Genomic DNA, 15,083 nt, shown 5'->3' with positions numbered 1-15,083 from the left:
CGGCTCTTCACGGTTCATTTGTAGCCAATAGAAGCAGGCAACACAAGCGAAAAAAGAAGCGATTCACGGCTCATTTCTGACCAATTACAAGAAGCGTTTCAATGGGAAACGGTTCACTTTCATTTCTGCGGCTCTCGGCTTGTCACGGTTCATTTGTAGCCGAAAAAAGCCTGCAATATGAGCGAAAAGTTCGTATTCCGCTCATGAGCAGTCACTTATCAGTTTAATAAATATTTGAAATCAGAGCGATACTCCCACACTGGGGGAGGGCTGAGTTCGCAGTTATTCTTACCAGGACCGTAACTGGGGGGGGGGGCAGGGTGGAGGGTGACGGTCCCGGGCGGCAGAATTTAGGGGGCAGTAGTTTTAGGTGGGTACAAAGAACACCATTACAAGCTAGTCGAATTTTATCATTATAAATCGTTGTAGGGCAGCGAAAATGATGTTTGTCCCGGACGGCAGAAATCATAGTTACGGCCCTGATTCTTAGTTTTCTACTTTCTAACACTATAAATTAACTAGAAGGGGGGGGGGCCTTGAAAAGTCCCGGTCGGGGGGCTTGCTACAGGAGGGGGGGGGTTCATGATGACAGACAGATTTATGGTTTTTGACACCCTTTTTTCCCCCAATCTTTTCATACCTCCAATCTCCCAGATTTGAAGTCCATTTGATGAATACGTATAATTCGTGTCTGAAACATCTTTTAGTCTGGGCCGATTTCTGCATTGACGAGAGGGGCGTTTGCCCAGAGATCCTTAATTATGTTGGGCCTCAGAAAACCCAGGGGCCCATGAAGCTCTTAAGACGGCCGGCCCTGTTAACGAGTACAGACATCCTGGAAAGTTAGAATAGCCAAAGTTTTTAACGAACCACGCCTTTATAATTCCTAATATATCATGCTATCATTTTTAAAATATATAATAATAATAATTTTAAAATCAATAACGACCGTGAGAAAACCGTATTGAAAACCACGTAACTGACATAAAATGTGCAGAAAGCCATTGTTAAAAACAAGGTAATAGGCATACTATGCTGCATTATTATTATTACTTTTTTGATATTTTCGGCAATTCTATCTTTCAAGTTGAGTCTTGTTTTGGTACATGAAAAATTGGTCAATCATTAGAAAAATGTGAACACCAACGAAAACACAACACAGACACACTCCATAGCCTTTTTTTTCTATACATTTATTTACAGAAGTTGTGGGCAATCGGCAAACTTTTTTCACATAATTCATAAATAAAAAATACATAAAAATGAAATGAAATACATGGAGGAACAAACCCCTGCTTGCGAACTAATCTGGCTCACTTGAAAAAAATGTACCCATGAATTTCGAAACAAAATATTATAATTTGAGAAATTATGCATTACCAGGTGAGGTCGAATAATGTGTTCGGAATAGAATCATGTTATGCATTATACATTTTGTTGCGATTACAACCGTGAAGAATTTAAGTCAGTACGACATCATCATAGGCGTAAAATAATAGGAAATGTCGGGAGCAGTAAATAGTGGTTGGGGAGGGGTGTTCAAAACCCAATATTTGGGTAGAAATTTAGGAATCACAGAGATAGAATAAATATTGCTGGGGGGTTTGGGGTGATGCTCAGCACCTATCAAACATTCAGTTTACGCGTACTCTCAGCACATATTAAACATTAAGTTCACCCTTACGCTCAGCGCTTTAAAACATGTGTTGAAATTAATTTTGTCTGTTCTTTTTTTCCCATTGATATTTCGCTCGTGGAGTGGTCTAACAGCCAAATTGCACATTTTCATTTCTACTTCAATATTTCACTATTTGGGAAAATTGTAAAGTAATAAAATATCAAACTGAAACAGTATTTTTGTGCTCACTCATCAGAATTCAACAACTTGCAAAAACGTTAGTGTGCTTCTAAGCACCGCAGCCGAATGGGCACTGCTGCACTTTCTTGAGATTAACCTGAATATCATGCAGTTTAGATAACGATTGTGGACTCTTTTTAAAATATTGCACTGTTTGCTTCACTTTGTTCACGGTCTTTTGCATTGATTTAACGACCACGTTCTGGACCACAAGATTTAAGGAGTGGGCAAAACACGATACGTGCCGCAAATTCAGTAAAGTGGCTGCAGCTTTCATGTTTGCGGCATTATCGGTTACTATTGCAGATACTTTACAGTCAATTTTAAATTATTTGGTTACGTGCCTTACCCACGCCGAGATATTTTGTGAGGAATGATTTGCTTAAACTCATTACATTCCAGTGGATTAGACTTCAAACATGGGGGGGGGGGGGGCTTCATTTATGGAATGAGCGGTTACCACAAAAAAGCTCACATTTAGACTCGTTCAACCGTCGGATGTCAGGCTGACCGCTTTAGCCTGTTTCAGCTCGTGTTCGACTCTTTTTAAAAACACGTTACACAATGCTGGCAACAAAGAATTGGATAAAGTTTTCCTGCTTGGTAATATCTAAGTTGGACAGAACAGATTTAACAAATTTTGAATTCCTCATCTTCCGCCTGGGAAACGGCTGGTTCTCCGTACAAGTCATGTTTAGAACTTGCGAATCTAATAATCTGCCCTTATTTGCGGGGATGGGTATCGTGATTGGACACTAAACTTTTTTTTTCACTTTATCGCTGGTCTCCTGTATTGACTTAGCGACGACAAGATTTAACGAGTAGACAAAACAAGAAATGTGCCGCAAATTCAATGAAGTGGCAGCAGATTCAATGTTTGCAGCTTTACCAGTTACTATTGCTGATATTTTATAATCAATTTGAAAATTTTTGGTTGTGTTTTCTACCCTTGTCACGACGTCGATTTTTCGGACCACGCCCTATCAGCCCAGAAGTTGTACATGTTTTCGTTCGATACATTGGATACAAATATGATAATTTGCTTAAATTAACACATGAACATGAGAAAATTTTAATAATATAAAACATTAAACGCTAACAGCACGCACTCACTCAATGGAATTCAATTTGTGATATGCTAAACCATGTTGCACATACTTTTTTTGTTTGTAAACTGTATTCTCCCCCCCCCCCCCATGTTGGCCCCCAAAGCAGAATATGCTGAAATTCTCGACTTACGTCGCAGATCAATTGGTGCTACCGCGGAACGATATGTAAGAATTTTAGGAGAAAATGCGGACAACACTTCTACGGGATTTACCGCAGAAAATTTCCAGTCAGCAGAGGGCTTGCTGCAGGACAAAGCAAGAAATTCTGCTTTGAGACACGTCGGGATATGGTTATTTCTGACCACGACCTTGGGCGGAGGTACCTCCAGCATCAAAGGAGAAGTCGACTGATCTAATGCATATATGTATAGATGAATCACCCCCCCCCCCCTCCAGACTTCCAAGTCTATCTCCGCTTATGACCAGGATCTATTAGCCGAGCAGTTTAAACTATTCTCATTCGAGACATCGGATACAGATAAAATCAGATAATTGAATTAAAATAACACGTGACATAACACATTCACATTAAACCAAACTTGCAAATTCGGAAAAGGTAATGTTCAATTTGTTGAAATTCGTAAAAATGGGTTTGGTAGCAATATACACATAGAACTGTCTTTATAACAATTCGCAGTTCTGATTCAGAAATAAAATTGCTGAAATGTTTTTGGACGATAGACGGTTTCTTTTTTCCGTGCAAATTTGTCCTGCTTTCGAAAATATTCTTTCGCAGGGCACGGAAGTAGCAGGAATGCAGAGCCTTTTTAACACCATTTCATACAAAATGGGATAAACGGTTTTTTTTGAATTCCACCAAACTATTGGGTCACTTGTTCGTGCAAGATAAGGTTCTGCCATATATTTGTCGAGTTCGACAATTGCAGCAGCTGATGGGTCGTGTTTAGTTCGTACTTTAGTCACTGCTTCGTCAAACTCCTGCCAAACTGAGCCTGTTTGGATGACGGTAGACGAGACTAGGGAATGGGCCGTTTCCGGCTGAGAGTTCTGCTGTTTGGAAATGATTGCTCTCATCTTTCCAACTAGACCTTGGTAAGCATATTTGTAACTACTCCCATCCGGAAAGCCCTCTTTTTTGAACCTAGGGTCCAACAAAACTGCCTGTGTAACGAGTTCATTTTGCTCTTTGTTCCTGATACGCGTATTTAAGCCCTCAAGAAGTTCTAGTGCCAGCCGTTTAACATCCTCGTCGACCCTTGGATGTTTCTCCATGTACGTACGGGTCAGTCTGGCCAAAATACGTCCCAAAATAATAGTTTTGGACAGTGTCACATTTTTTTCGGCCGATATTTCAACCGTTACTTCGTTGAATGGCTTTAGAAGTTCTATACTATATTTCATTGTGTCCCAGTCTCCTTCACTGAAAGCCACTCCAATTTTAGACCCTAATAGGGCCATCGTGGACACAATAGGTTCCTTATTAACATAAAAACGCTCAAGCATGTCAAACGTGGAATTCCATCGAGTGGGTACGTCCTGTTTGAGTTTAATGCGTTTTTTTTTAAGACTATCCTGCATATCATACAGTTTAGATAACGATTGTGGACTTTTTTTGAAATATTGCACTGTTTGCTTCACTTTGTCCACGGTCTTTTGTATTGATTTAGCGACCGCGTTCTGTACCACAAGATTTAAGGAGTGGGCAAAACACGATACGTGCCGCAAATTCAGTAAAGTGGCTGCAGCTTTCATGTTTGCGGCATTATCGGTAACTATTGCAGCTACTTTAAGGTCAATGTCAAACTTTTTGGTTAAATGTCCTATCCATGTCGAAATGTTTTGTGCGGAATGGTTTGTTTCAAATTCATTGCACTCCAACAGGTAGGACTTTAAACATGCGGCTTCATTAATAAAATGAGCAGTTACCGCAAAAAAGCTCACATTGTTTGGGCTCGTCCAACCGTCAGATGTCAAACATACCGCTTTTGCCTGTTTTAGTTCGTGTTCGACTCTTTCTAAAAGGTCGTTGTACAATGTTGGCAATAAAGCGTTCGATAAAGTTTTCCTGCTAGGCAATGCATACATTGGGCAGAGCAGATTAACGAATTTTTTGAATTCCTCGTCCTCTACCAGGGAAAACGGCTGGTACTCCTTGCAAATCATTTTTAGTAGTTGCGAATCTATTAATCGGCTCTTATCTGCCGGGATGGGTCTGGTGATATCCATAAACCTGGTTAGTGTTTGTTGACTTCTAGGCATAGAAGATGATGAAGATGCAAGTTCTTGTGAGTTTAGTGAGCTGGTTGCCTCAGTTGCGGATGCACCACAACCTGCTGCTTCTTGAACACTGGAAGTAGCTGCAGCTTCATCGGGAATCGTCTGCCATGATGTTTTGGAAATAGCTGGATTTGCCCTATCGAGAGAAACGGTTAGATGCCTCAGCTTCAAATGTCTCCTCAGATTTCCGGTTGATGCGTTTGACACGGCAATTATTCTTTTGCAATAACGGCATTTTGCTTTCCCATCCTCTCTTGTGAAGTGATACCAAATGTCGCTAGCCTTTCGTACGGACGACATCTCGTCTAAAACAACAGTGAAATAAGAAGAAAGGGAATGGGATTATTTTATGTGAAACTTCAAAAAAAAAAAAAAAAACATTTCGAAAACTCAATGATTATCTGAATTTTGAATGTTTCGTGTCTGTGAAAAAATGGGTATTTAAATTTTTACCTGTTCCTGTGATTTCAGCGGACATTTAGTTTTATTTCGCAAATCCAGCTCGCTGTCATAGGCCCCGAGCAAAGTTGTTTTTCTGACCCTCCCGCTCCCCTCCCCATTGACTAGAAATATGTTATTATTAATTTATATATGCTTGATCGCTGAAATTTATATCAGGTCTCGTAATCATTAGCCCCCCGAACCGTCAACGGGTGAACCCATACATACAGTAGACGGCACTACCAATAAGTAACCATTAGGAATGGATGGCTCTAATATTGAATTTGGAAGGTGAACAGAAAACAGAAAAAAGTACTTATCATAAACATTTATTATTGGTTCTTTTTGCTTTAATTTTAATTCTACTACAAAGGGCGATCCGCATGCATTAGAGAATGAAGAGTAATAAAATCAATATAACCATTGCTGTACGTACGGGCAAATGAAGCTTCTTCTCTGGTTGCTGGAAATCGTTCTTCCTCGTAATTCCTCTCTAATAAATCATCATGCTTGAACTGTTAGTGCGATTCATCACCTGCAAAGTCACGAACGCATTTTATTTACTGTGAATCGTCTAAACATCAAGTCACATTTCTCATGCATATGAAATTTTAAAAATCAAAATTCATATTCGCGATATTTTCACAGCAATCTCATTGGAAACAGATCCAGAAAATCTGCCAGCCAACTTCTGTGTACTAATTTACTCCCTTTCACCCGCAGGTGCCTGAACTTAGGGGTTGAGACAATTTCCGCCCCAGCCCCAAAAAACAATTCTTTTGTGAGGGGCTGAACCCCCAATAATTTGTGAAAAAAACAACGCAATTTCCATTTCTCCTCCTGCGTACGTGTTTGAGTCCCGTATATTCGAGACTACCGGAAACTTCCAGCTCTTCCAATGTTTCCTTCATGTCGGCGGTGCTACCTCCACCCGATTTTATTCCTCCATCCCATTTACGTTTTGTTTTCCTCGGTTTCACGGGGTACATTTTTAATTTAATCAATAAAATTAATGAGAAAAATTGTGGTAAGGCTGTGTCATAAACAAAACCACAAGTTTTGACGTGAATACGTTCTTTGTGCATTGAATTGCGTGGCAGATAATGACTTGATCAAACGGATATCATCGGATTTATGCACAGGATCGCGTATTTATCAAACGATACCACTGGCTTTCACTTGCGCTGTGAACCTCTCGAAATATTGCGGAAACGTTTCATTACGAATGCGGTAAACGATGCGGTAAAAACGAAACACACACGGTGTATTGCATCTTTTTTACCAGAGTTTCGCCTAAGGATTTGTCTTCACGAGATCTATTCGCAGAAATCAAAAATATGGATATATTCTGGATGGTTTTTGAGATATGAGCCTTTGAAGAAGTGGTTCTTAACCTTTTTTTCCATCTCGCCCTCCCTGTGCAAAAAAACATTTACTTTCTCGCTCCCCCTTGGATAATGAACTTTTTAAAATTTAGTTCTTTGTAATTACATTAATTACCCATTAATTCGATTTTTCTTAATATTTTTATATATTTTGTAGTTCCTTTTTCTGCCGATGGTTTTGGGCTTCTATTTCTTTAATCTATTCAAAAGCCAAACTAAAACGACTTGCTACTTTTTAACATTTGTCAAAATTCGAGAGAAAATGATTCAATGAGTTTTTCTTCACTTATTGACTTCAGCCCAAACAATAATGTTCCATATGTATTTTTAGCACCTGATAATTTCTTTTTCCTGCTTACGAAAGTATCAAATTCAAGCGCAGCATGCATCATATCGGCACACATGGTTGTATAGCGGTTCTCAACAGGTGCTGCGCGGAGCCCTTGGGGCTCCGTGTGCACTATCTAAGAGCTCCGCGGCCACTCGGAGGGAAAAAAAGTAAATTTGAAAAAAAAAATAATTGTAAATATTTTTAAATAGTAAAAATCAGTAACTCTGTGGAATACATAAAAAATAGGCCTACGGAGCTCCGTCATAGAAATTCTATACCAGAAAGGGCTTCGCGAATCATAGAAGGTTGAGAACCGCTGGTCTAGAGACGTAGAGGGGTCATTTCTCTTTTTTTCCCTTTTGAGGGAGGAGGAGATTTTTTTTTTGCTGGGAAAAAGCCTCCTAAGATCACAGCTGAGTTGGCCCTACCCCCCCTCCACCAAACGACAGCGAGATTACCTACCACTGTGACTTCTATGAAGCTTCTTTTCTGAAGCGTAGGAATAAATACGCAGAAATATTTTAAAAAACTGAATTTTTGTGAAAAATTTCTTAAATTCTTTCTTTCTTGTGTATATTGGTATAAGTAGAGACAGGTCCGGATTAATCATAAAGGGAAAAAAAAGCACGTGCCTAGGGCATCAGCAGAAAAAGGGCACCACAAAAATGATCAATTAGTGCAATTTTTTGTAATGTATTTTTTTTCCGTAACATCAACCATCCGGTGGGAAATCCTAAAATTTGAGAGCACTCTTGATCGAACAATCGAAGATCTATATCGAAAGGTTGACCAGGGCCGCAGCTGGGAAGGGTGGGGGGGGGGGTCTGATGTCCCGCGGCGCTGGACCTGGAAGGGAGCTGATTATATTCTTTTTTCCGGTAAAAATTGCGTGGGGGACGCCGAAATGGATACAGATCTCGCAAGTGACAGTAAATTTTCGTTTCTAGTTGCGGCCGTGAGGGAAGGAAAACAGAAGAAAAAATAGCAGAGGAGCTAAGTTAAAAAATTGCGAACAAGAGCTCGTGTTAATACTCAGTTTTTAATTGAAATTCCATAAAGTAAGCCCAGAGCCGTCTCTACAGCGCCATAGTTTTCTGACCCCCCCCCCCCTCCTTCATCTTGCTATAAATGCCTGCCCACAAATTCCACGCTTTCTCTCCAACATTTTAACCACATAGAATTGTCACATGAGGCCTCAACGGCACTTGAAGCTCACGAGCAGTGGCATCTGAGTCCTCGAGCAAAATGATTTTTCGGCCCGCCCCCTCCCGACCTAAAAATACCTGCCTACCACTTACCATAGATATTATCGAAAATTGCAAACAGACCTAATAATTGTTATAAGACCCCAGGTCACGCGTAAGGGTTAAAAGTGAAAGGGACGGGGAGAAGAACAAAAATCCCTTGAATGCTTAGTGCAGGGCCACACAGGGACGTAGCCAGAAATTTCGTTCGGAGGGGACCACTTTCATTTCGGGGGGGGGGGGAGGGGACCAAAGTGATAGAGCAATAGATTTGGCCATCTTTTTCCTTTTTTCGGTCATTTTCTCACATTTCGGGGAACCAGGACCTCAGTCCCCCCCCCCTCGCTATGCCCTTGCGGCCGCAACTAGGGGTAGGGGGCGCAGGCGGATCTCGTGCCCCGGTCACTGGACCAGAGGAGGCGCAAATTTTATTCTCAAACCTCTCCTTCAACATTATAAGGGGGCGTCAAAATGCGCACTTGCCCCGGGTGATCGAACATCTAGTTGCGGTCCTGGTTTAGGGCCTTCGTATAGGTTAATCCGGCCCTGAGTATAGAGAGAAAAATCTGCATTTTCCCACAAAATCTGACAAACAACCCCTTCCATTGTTGATGCATTGATTACATTGCTTTCATTATTTTTGAAATTGACTGTATTATATTTATTTATATTATTGATGGATGAAATTTCGATATGGTGGATAATGCATCACCATCAGTGCGCACTATACTGTGATTTTTTTCTCCGCGAAGTAGCAGAAATCGCATCTACATATTACGAGCAGGAAATCACGGTGTGTGTGCAAGGATTAATTACTTTAACAAACTCGTGTTCACACTTCAGCCATGCATTGGCAGCATTCGCGATGCCATATAAAATATATTAAATCCACCAATCACTTCAAGGAGAGTGAAAGGACATTACACTCATTGTGTTGTACAATAAGACAAGATAACCATAAGTATCCTTTATGGGCATTGTATATAATATTCTAACATGTATACATGATTGTTTGTAATTGCATTTTTAATTGGGTTGCTGTATTTTTGAAATTTATGACCCATCCGTATTTATTATGGGCATCTTTTTCTCAGTCACCTTGTTGGGCATTTGCCTGTTGGGGCGTTGTATTTGTATTTGTACGAAAAGGGAGGGTTTTTGAGTTCTAGCCCCCGTCCCCCCAGCCGAGATTATAACGTTATTTCGCAGGAAAAAACGTATACCTCCCCCCTACCCTCTTAAGGAATTTTTTTTTAATTTCCCCCTCGTGAAAATTCTGGTGTACGCCTATTATTACAGTATTCAAAAACTACTTTTATGGCTCTTAACACCAACTAAATGAAATTTCAGATTTTTCATCACATTCTGGTCGTTCTTCATTCCTTTGAAAACCAAGTCATTGCGCATAAAATAGTTGTGCAAACTATTGTGCTTTTCCCGTTACTGGTTTCATGGAAATATCAGGGAAATTTGCTATTAAAATCGAAAATTCGAAGTAATAAAGGTAGGGATCAAACAAGAGTTGGTCTGGTTTGACAGAAAAATATCATGACAATAGCTGTCCAGCAGCAATGAAAGCAATCGTTAGAATTATTATAATCCAGCTTCTATCCGTATTTCAAATGCACTCAAGTGCTCATGTGCGCGTTAACTATCAGAGACATGGACATGAAGGAAACATTGGTGCGAGGGGGAGGACTGAAAGTTGCTAATCGTCCTGCATATATGGGACTCGAACGCGTACGCAGGAGAAGGAGGGTGCATTGCATTGTTTTTTTCAGAAATTATCGAAGGAAGGGGCTCTCAAATGGCCTCAGCGCCCTAGGTTTCGGCGCCTATGTTAACTATATTCCCAGCGATGCTTTTTTTTTTTTTGGGGGGGGGGGCAGACTCTTTCATCCCATAACACACATTAAAGAAATATGCAATCTCATTGTGTATTCTTATCAATATAGGGGAAGAGGGATTGGGCCTCCTGCATCCCCCTTCCACTTTCTACACCCCTGCACATTCGATGTAAGTTTATATTTTTGTGAGTGGGGTAAGTTGCATAGCATTCCCTTATATGTAATGGTTCACGACATGTTTTCAAAATATACCTCGTTTCAAAACGTTTTCCTTTGAATTAGCGTACTCCACGAACACCACCTATAGAACAAGGCCTCCGCACGAAGCTTGTGATGTCAATGAAGGCCATTTGTCCTGTTGCTATTGGATATACTGCAAAAAAATGGCCTTCAGTTATGTGACGAGCTTCGTGCGGAGGCCTTGTTCTGTAGGGGGTATTGACTCCACACCTGTTTTTTTCCACCTGTGATCCATGGAACCCTGGGAGTCCGTGAGCACCTTATTGGGGGGGGGGGAATTTTCACGGGATCTTATTTTTTTTTTCATTCACTACCATTGCATGCAAGACACATTTGGTGCTACGAAATTGTAACTTGGTACTACAATTTTTTATGACATGCGAACTGTAAAAAACACTAAATTTTGGATTTAATGGGAGGTGGGCGTCGAAATTAATCTTCGGATTCTACGGGGAGTCGGCGGTGCATTGACCTTCACGACAAGAAACGTGATAACAAACAGTTTTGGAAACACGTCTCTGCACGTTCTAGTTGGTTTCTTTTTACTCTGCAGACCATTTTTTCCAAAATAGAATTCACAGAAACATAAGTTAATTCGCGACCGGTGAACAATGTGTTTATAAAAGTGAATTGAGTCTTAATGGACACCTACTAGTCGGGCTGGGTTTATCTCATTAAACGCAAATCCCACAGTTAACCAACACAATACAACCTTTCAATACACAGTTTCGGTTAATAATTGAATAGTAATGGTTTAAATTGGGTATGGTTTTGTAATATTTGTATTTTTCTGCCCAAAATGAATTCACAAGTGTATCAATAAGCAACTCTCATTTGAAGCTCCGTTTTCCGTATGTTTTAAAATGAAAATTTAACGACAATATCATAAAACTAATCATGAAATATAAATGTTAATGAACACATTTATTAAAAGGCTTTTGATAAATCTGTATGCTGGAGGTAAAGGGCACTACGTGCATTTCCGCCAATTTTAAAATAACGCCGTTAATGATTGGCAGTACTTTTGTAACGATAAACATAGGTACAGGGCACTAAGTTCTATTTTAATTAATAACAGAGCTATAATATTCTATTTTAATTAATAACAGAGCTATAATATTCTATTTTAATTAATAACAGAGCTATAATATTCTATTTTAATTAATAACAGAGCTATAATATTCTATTTTAATTAATAACAGAGCTATAATATTCTATTTTAATTAATAACAGAGCTATAATATTCTATTTTAATTAATAACAGCCTTCATAAAACAAACGATCTCCATATAAAGACACACTAAAAAAACTTTAAAGGGCTCTTCTGCAAAATTCCCCTTTTATGTGAGTGTGACATGGTGCCCTTTACCTCCGGCATACCGAAATAACAATGACATTTTACCCAAGTTTTTTTTTTTTTTGGTTCGCCAATGGTTATCTGCAATTGAAATTTACCAAGTTAATACTTATCCTGAATTCATATTAATTAGCGAATAAAGGGCATTTCTAATGATCAACAATTAGTAATAAACATACAGCCAACGTTGTACGTGCACATAATTACGTCGAATCTCGATTTAAACGCGTCAATGCACTGCTATGTACATGTGCGAAGAATTTTTAAAAATCGTATTACTGTTAATATTTTTAGTTGAATTTATAATTTTACTCATATTTTCGAGGGGTACTTTCGATACCGGTACTTTCATATCATGAATATATATATATATGTACATATATATTTACAGTTTCTCTTTTACCAGTTATTAAGTTTTACCTCTTAATGGATTTATCCTCTTTTATCTCTTTAATGGAAAGAATAATGATAGAATAGAGAAATGAAATAAATATTTGAGCATTTAAGAGATAATTGCAGAAGCTTGTTCGCAGAACTAGTGCGCTAAAAAGTGTTTGACGGTATATCGAATAATGAGTAATCGAATTTCAATCTCTGTACAGTATACAAGAAAAATGTGTTTCCTGAAATGTTATGGAACTGAGTGGGGTTTGCGCTATTTCGAGGTTCGACTGCATTTGTACGATATGAAACTAATAAACGAGGGTACTTACCATTTCAGAAGAATCTTGTCCCAGCAACCTGATCTGCTCTTCTTCGTCCAGCACAAGCTAAGCAACTCCTAGGACACTACTTCTACAACGTTAGTATGAGAAAAAGACCGACTTTATATACCCCCATTTGTTATTGTCGGTGCTCCATAGAAGAATTTGTCAAGTATGTGACAACTTATCGGCATCACCATACTACTACTTCTGTAGTTGAACGGGTTTTCGGAGCCTATCAAAAGACTTTCTAGGAAGGTGGAAGTTCGATCAGCTATATAGTGTCTAGACATGTGTGCGTTTTTGCCATGTATATGTCACTAATGTATGTATAATTCAGCTTATATTTAATGCCATCTGCAACGTTATGTATCTTCTGGAAAAAAAATACTCTCTTGGAAATCCACAAACACATTAAATAATTCGAAGATACATATAAAATATATGCTATTGCCAAAGCTCCAAGTTGGCCACCTCGTGAACTGGCCGGCCCAGTTGATCTGGCCAATGTCCGAAAATCGAGCTTTCGCCGGCGCTTATAATATAAGCGATATATTATATCGAGCCCTATACATCCCTACATATGGATCACTGACATATCGATATTCAGATTCTTTGATATTTTGGGTTGTCACAGCTACCCATAATAAATATTGTTAGCTATGGCTTATTACAAATAGCCGTAATCATCACAAAAAATAAGTCAATGCGGTGATTACCCCGAATTATATAAATACTCCGATATGTAGGGCTGGCCAAAGACCCAATTTCGGGCATTGGCTGGGTTAACTGGGCTGGCCAGTTAGCGAAGTTGCTAACTTCGAGCTCTGGCAGTAACATATATCAGCGTAGGTTTACAATTATCTGATTTTGAATGATTTCAAAATTTTATCGTTTTAGTAGTCATGTTTACACATTGCAGAATAAAAGGTTATTAGTAGAGCCTGGATTATAAGCAAATGCATATGCACATATGCATTTGCATATTTTGGCCTTTTTGAGCATTTATGCACATACGGTGTAAATGCATAAAATCAAAGAATTTTCAGTATAAGTTCATATTTCGGAAGGTTTATTTAAGCTCACTCATTTTCGTATAATCTTTCAAATAAATATTGTTAATAATATTTTCAAAATATCGTTTTTTTTCCCCGCTGGTTAAATTTAGTGAATTAATACATATTTATAAAGTATTTTACGAATATTAATCGTTTTATTGTAAGTCTATTTCTAGAGATGTATCAGTGTTAAATTTTTTTTTATAAATAGTGTCGAAATTCTTTTGTTACTGGTATTTTTTGTTATTGAGCAGCTACAACAAACTGAAAATTAAAAAATGCCTGAATAAAAAATATGTAGAAGTTATTTGCATATGCGGTATATATATATATGAGGGGATATTTTTTTGTAAATGAAATACATACGCACGAAGAAATAGAAAAGATGCATTTTCTGTACACATCTGTTTTTTTTTTTTTTTTTGCATGGTAATTTTTTTATGCGTATTTTCTCATTTTTTGTACATATTTCGGAATTTTTAACTTTTCAAGATTTTTAGTTTAAATGCATATTTTGGCATTTTAAGAGCTTAAGTGCATGCACATTTTGGTATTTTAAGTGCACTATTTGTATTGTACGCGCTTAATTTTGCATTTTTAAGTGCATATTTGCATATTTTTAGAACATATTTGGCCACTTTTTTAGTGCATATAATCCGGGCTCTAGTTATTAGCCTTTTGCATGGAGGTAGTGAGGCGAAAACTACATCAGGTTTTTTCTTTTTTTTAACACGTTAACTGGTGAAGTTTTTTACCACACCAGTAAAGAGAAAAAATGTTCATTCATGAGCTGTGACCAGTTGTTTGTTTTAGGCAATCATTCCACACTGTTGGACACCAATTCTTCAAAGTGGCCAACTAGTTTGAATTTCTTATAAAATGGCCTGAACTACATGTCTCTCATTCATACAAGCAACTGTAAAAAACAATTTATACATATTAAGATAGCAATTTCAGCAAAATTCGTCAAAAGTTCTATGATAGAGTTATTTGATAGCGTATGATGCGAAAATAAACGCTGTATATTAATGAAGATACATTCGTAATTAGCATAATGCAAGGGCCGTCGTCAGAAATTTCGTTAGGAGAGCAACAATTAATGTTTCGTGTGGGGGGGGGGGGGATAAAAGTGATAAAAAATCGGCCTAACCATGTTCTTTCATGTATATCAATCATTTTTTCTCATTCCGGGGGCGCCGGCACTGCGGCATTGGTACTGCATAATGCATATAGGCATATTCACGCCACATACAACATGCCCAATGCCTTTT

The 15,083-nt window shown here is 38.5% G+C and overlaps 1 protein-coding gene across 1 annotated transcript; it reads right to left on the bottom strand.

Moving 5' to 3' along the window:
* Window positions 1-3,588: 3,588 nt before the first annotated feature.
* On the bottom strand, window positions 3,589-5,505 carry LOC149065062 (zinc finger BED domain-containing protein 4-like). Its single transcript, XM_089254280.1, has one exon. The coding sequence runs from the start codon at window positions 5,503-5,505 to the stop codon at window positions 3,589-3,591; it is 1,917 nt and encodes a 638-aa protein (XP_089110406.1).
* Between the last annotated feature and the right edge of the window lie 9,578 nt (window positions 5,506-15,083).

This window comes from Pholcus phalangioides, unplaced genomic scaffold (assembly GCF_987345545.1).
Source record: "Pholcus phalangioides strain wild (caught in Gottingen) unplaced genomic scaffold, Ppha-v1.0 ptg000041l_1, whole genome shotgun sequence".
Classification (NCBI taxonomy): domain Eukaryota; kingdom Metazoa; phylum Arthropoda; class Arachnida; order Araneae; family Pholcidae; genus Pholcus; species Pholcus phalangioides.
The sequence above is the reverse complement of the archived record's forward strand: the minus strand, read 5'-3'. Positions and strand labels throughout refer to the sequence as shown.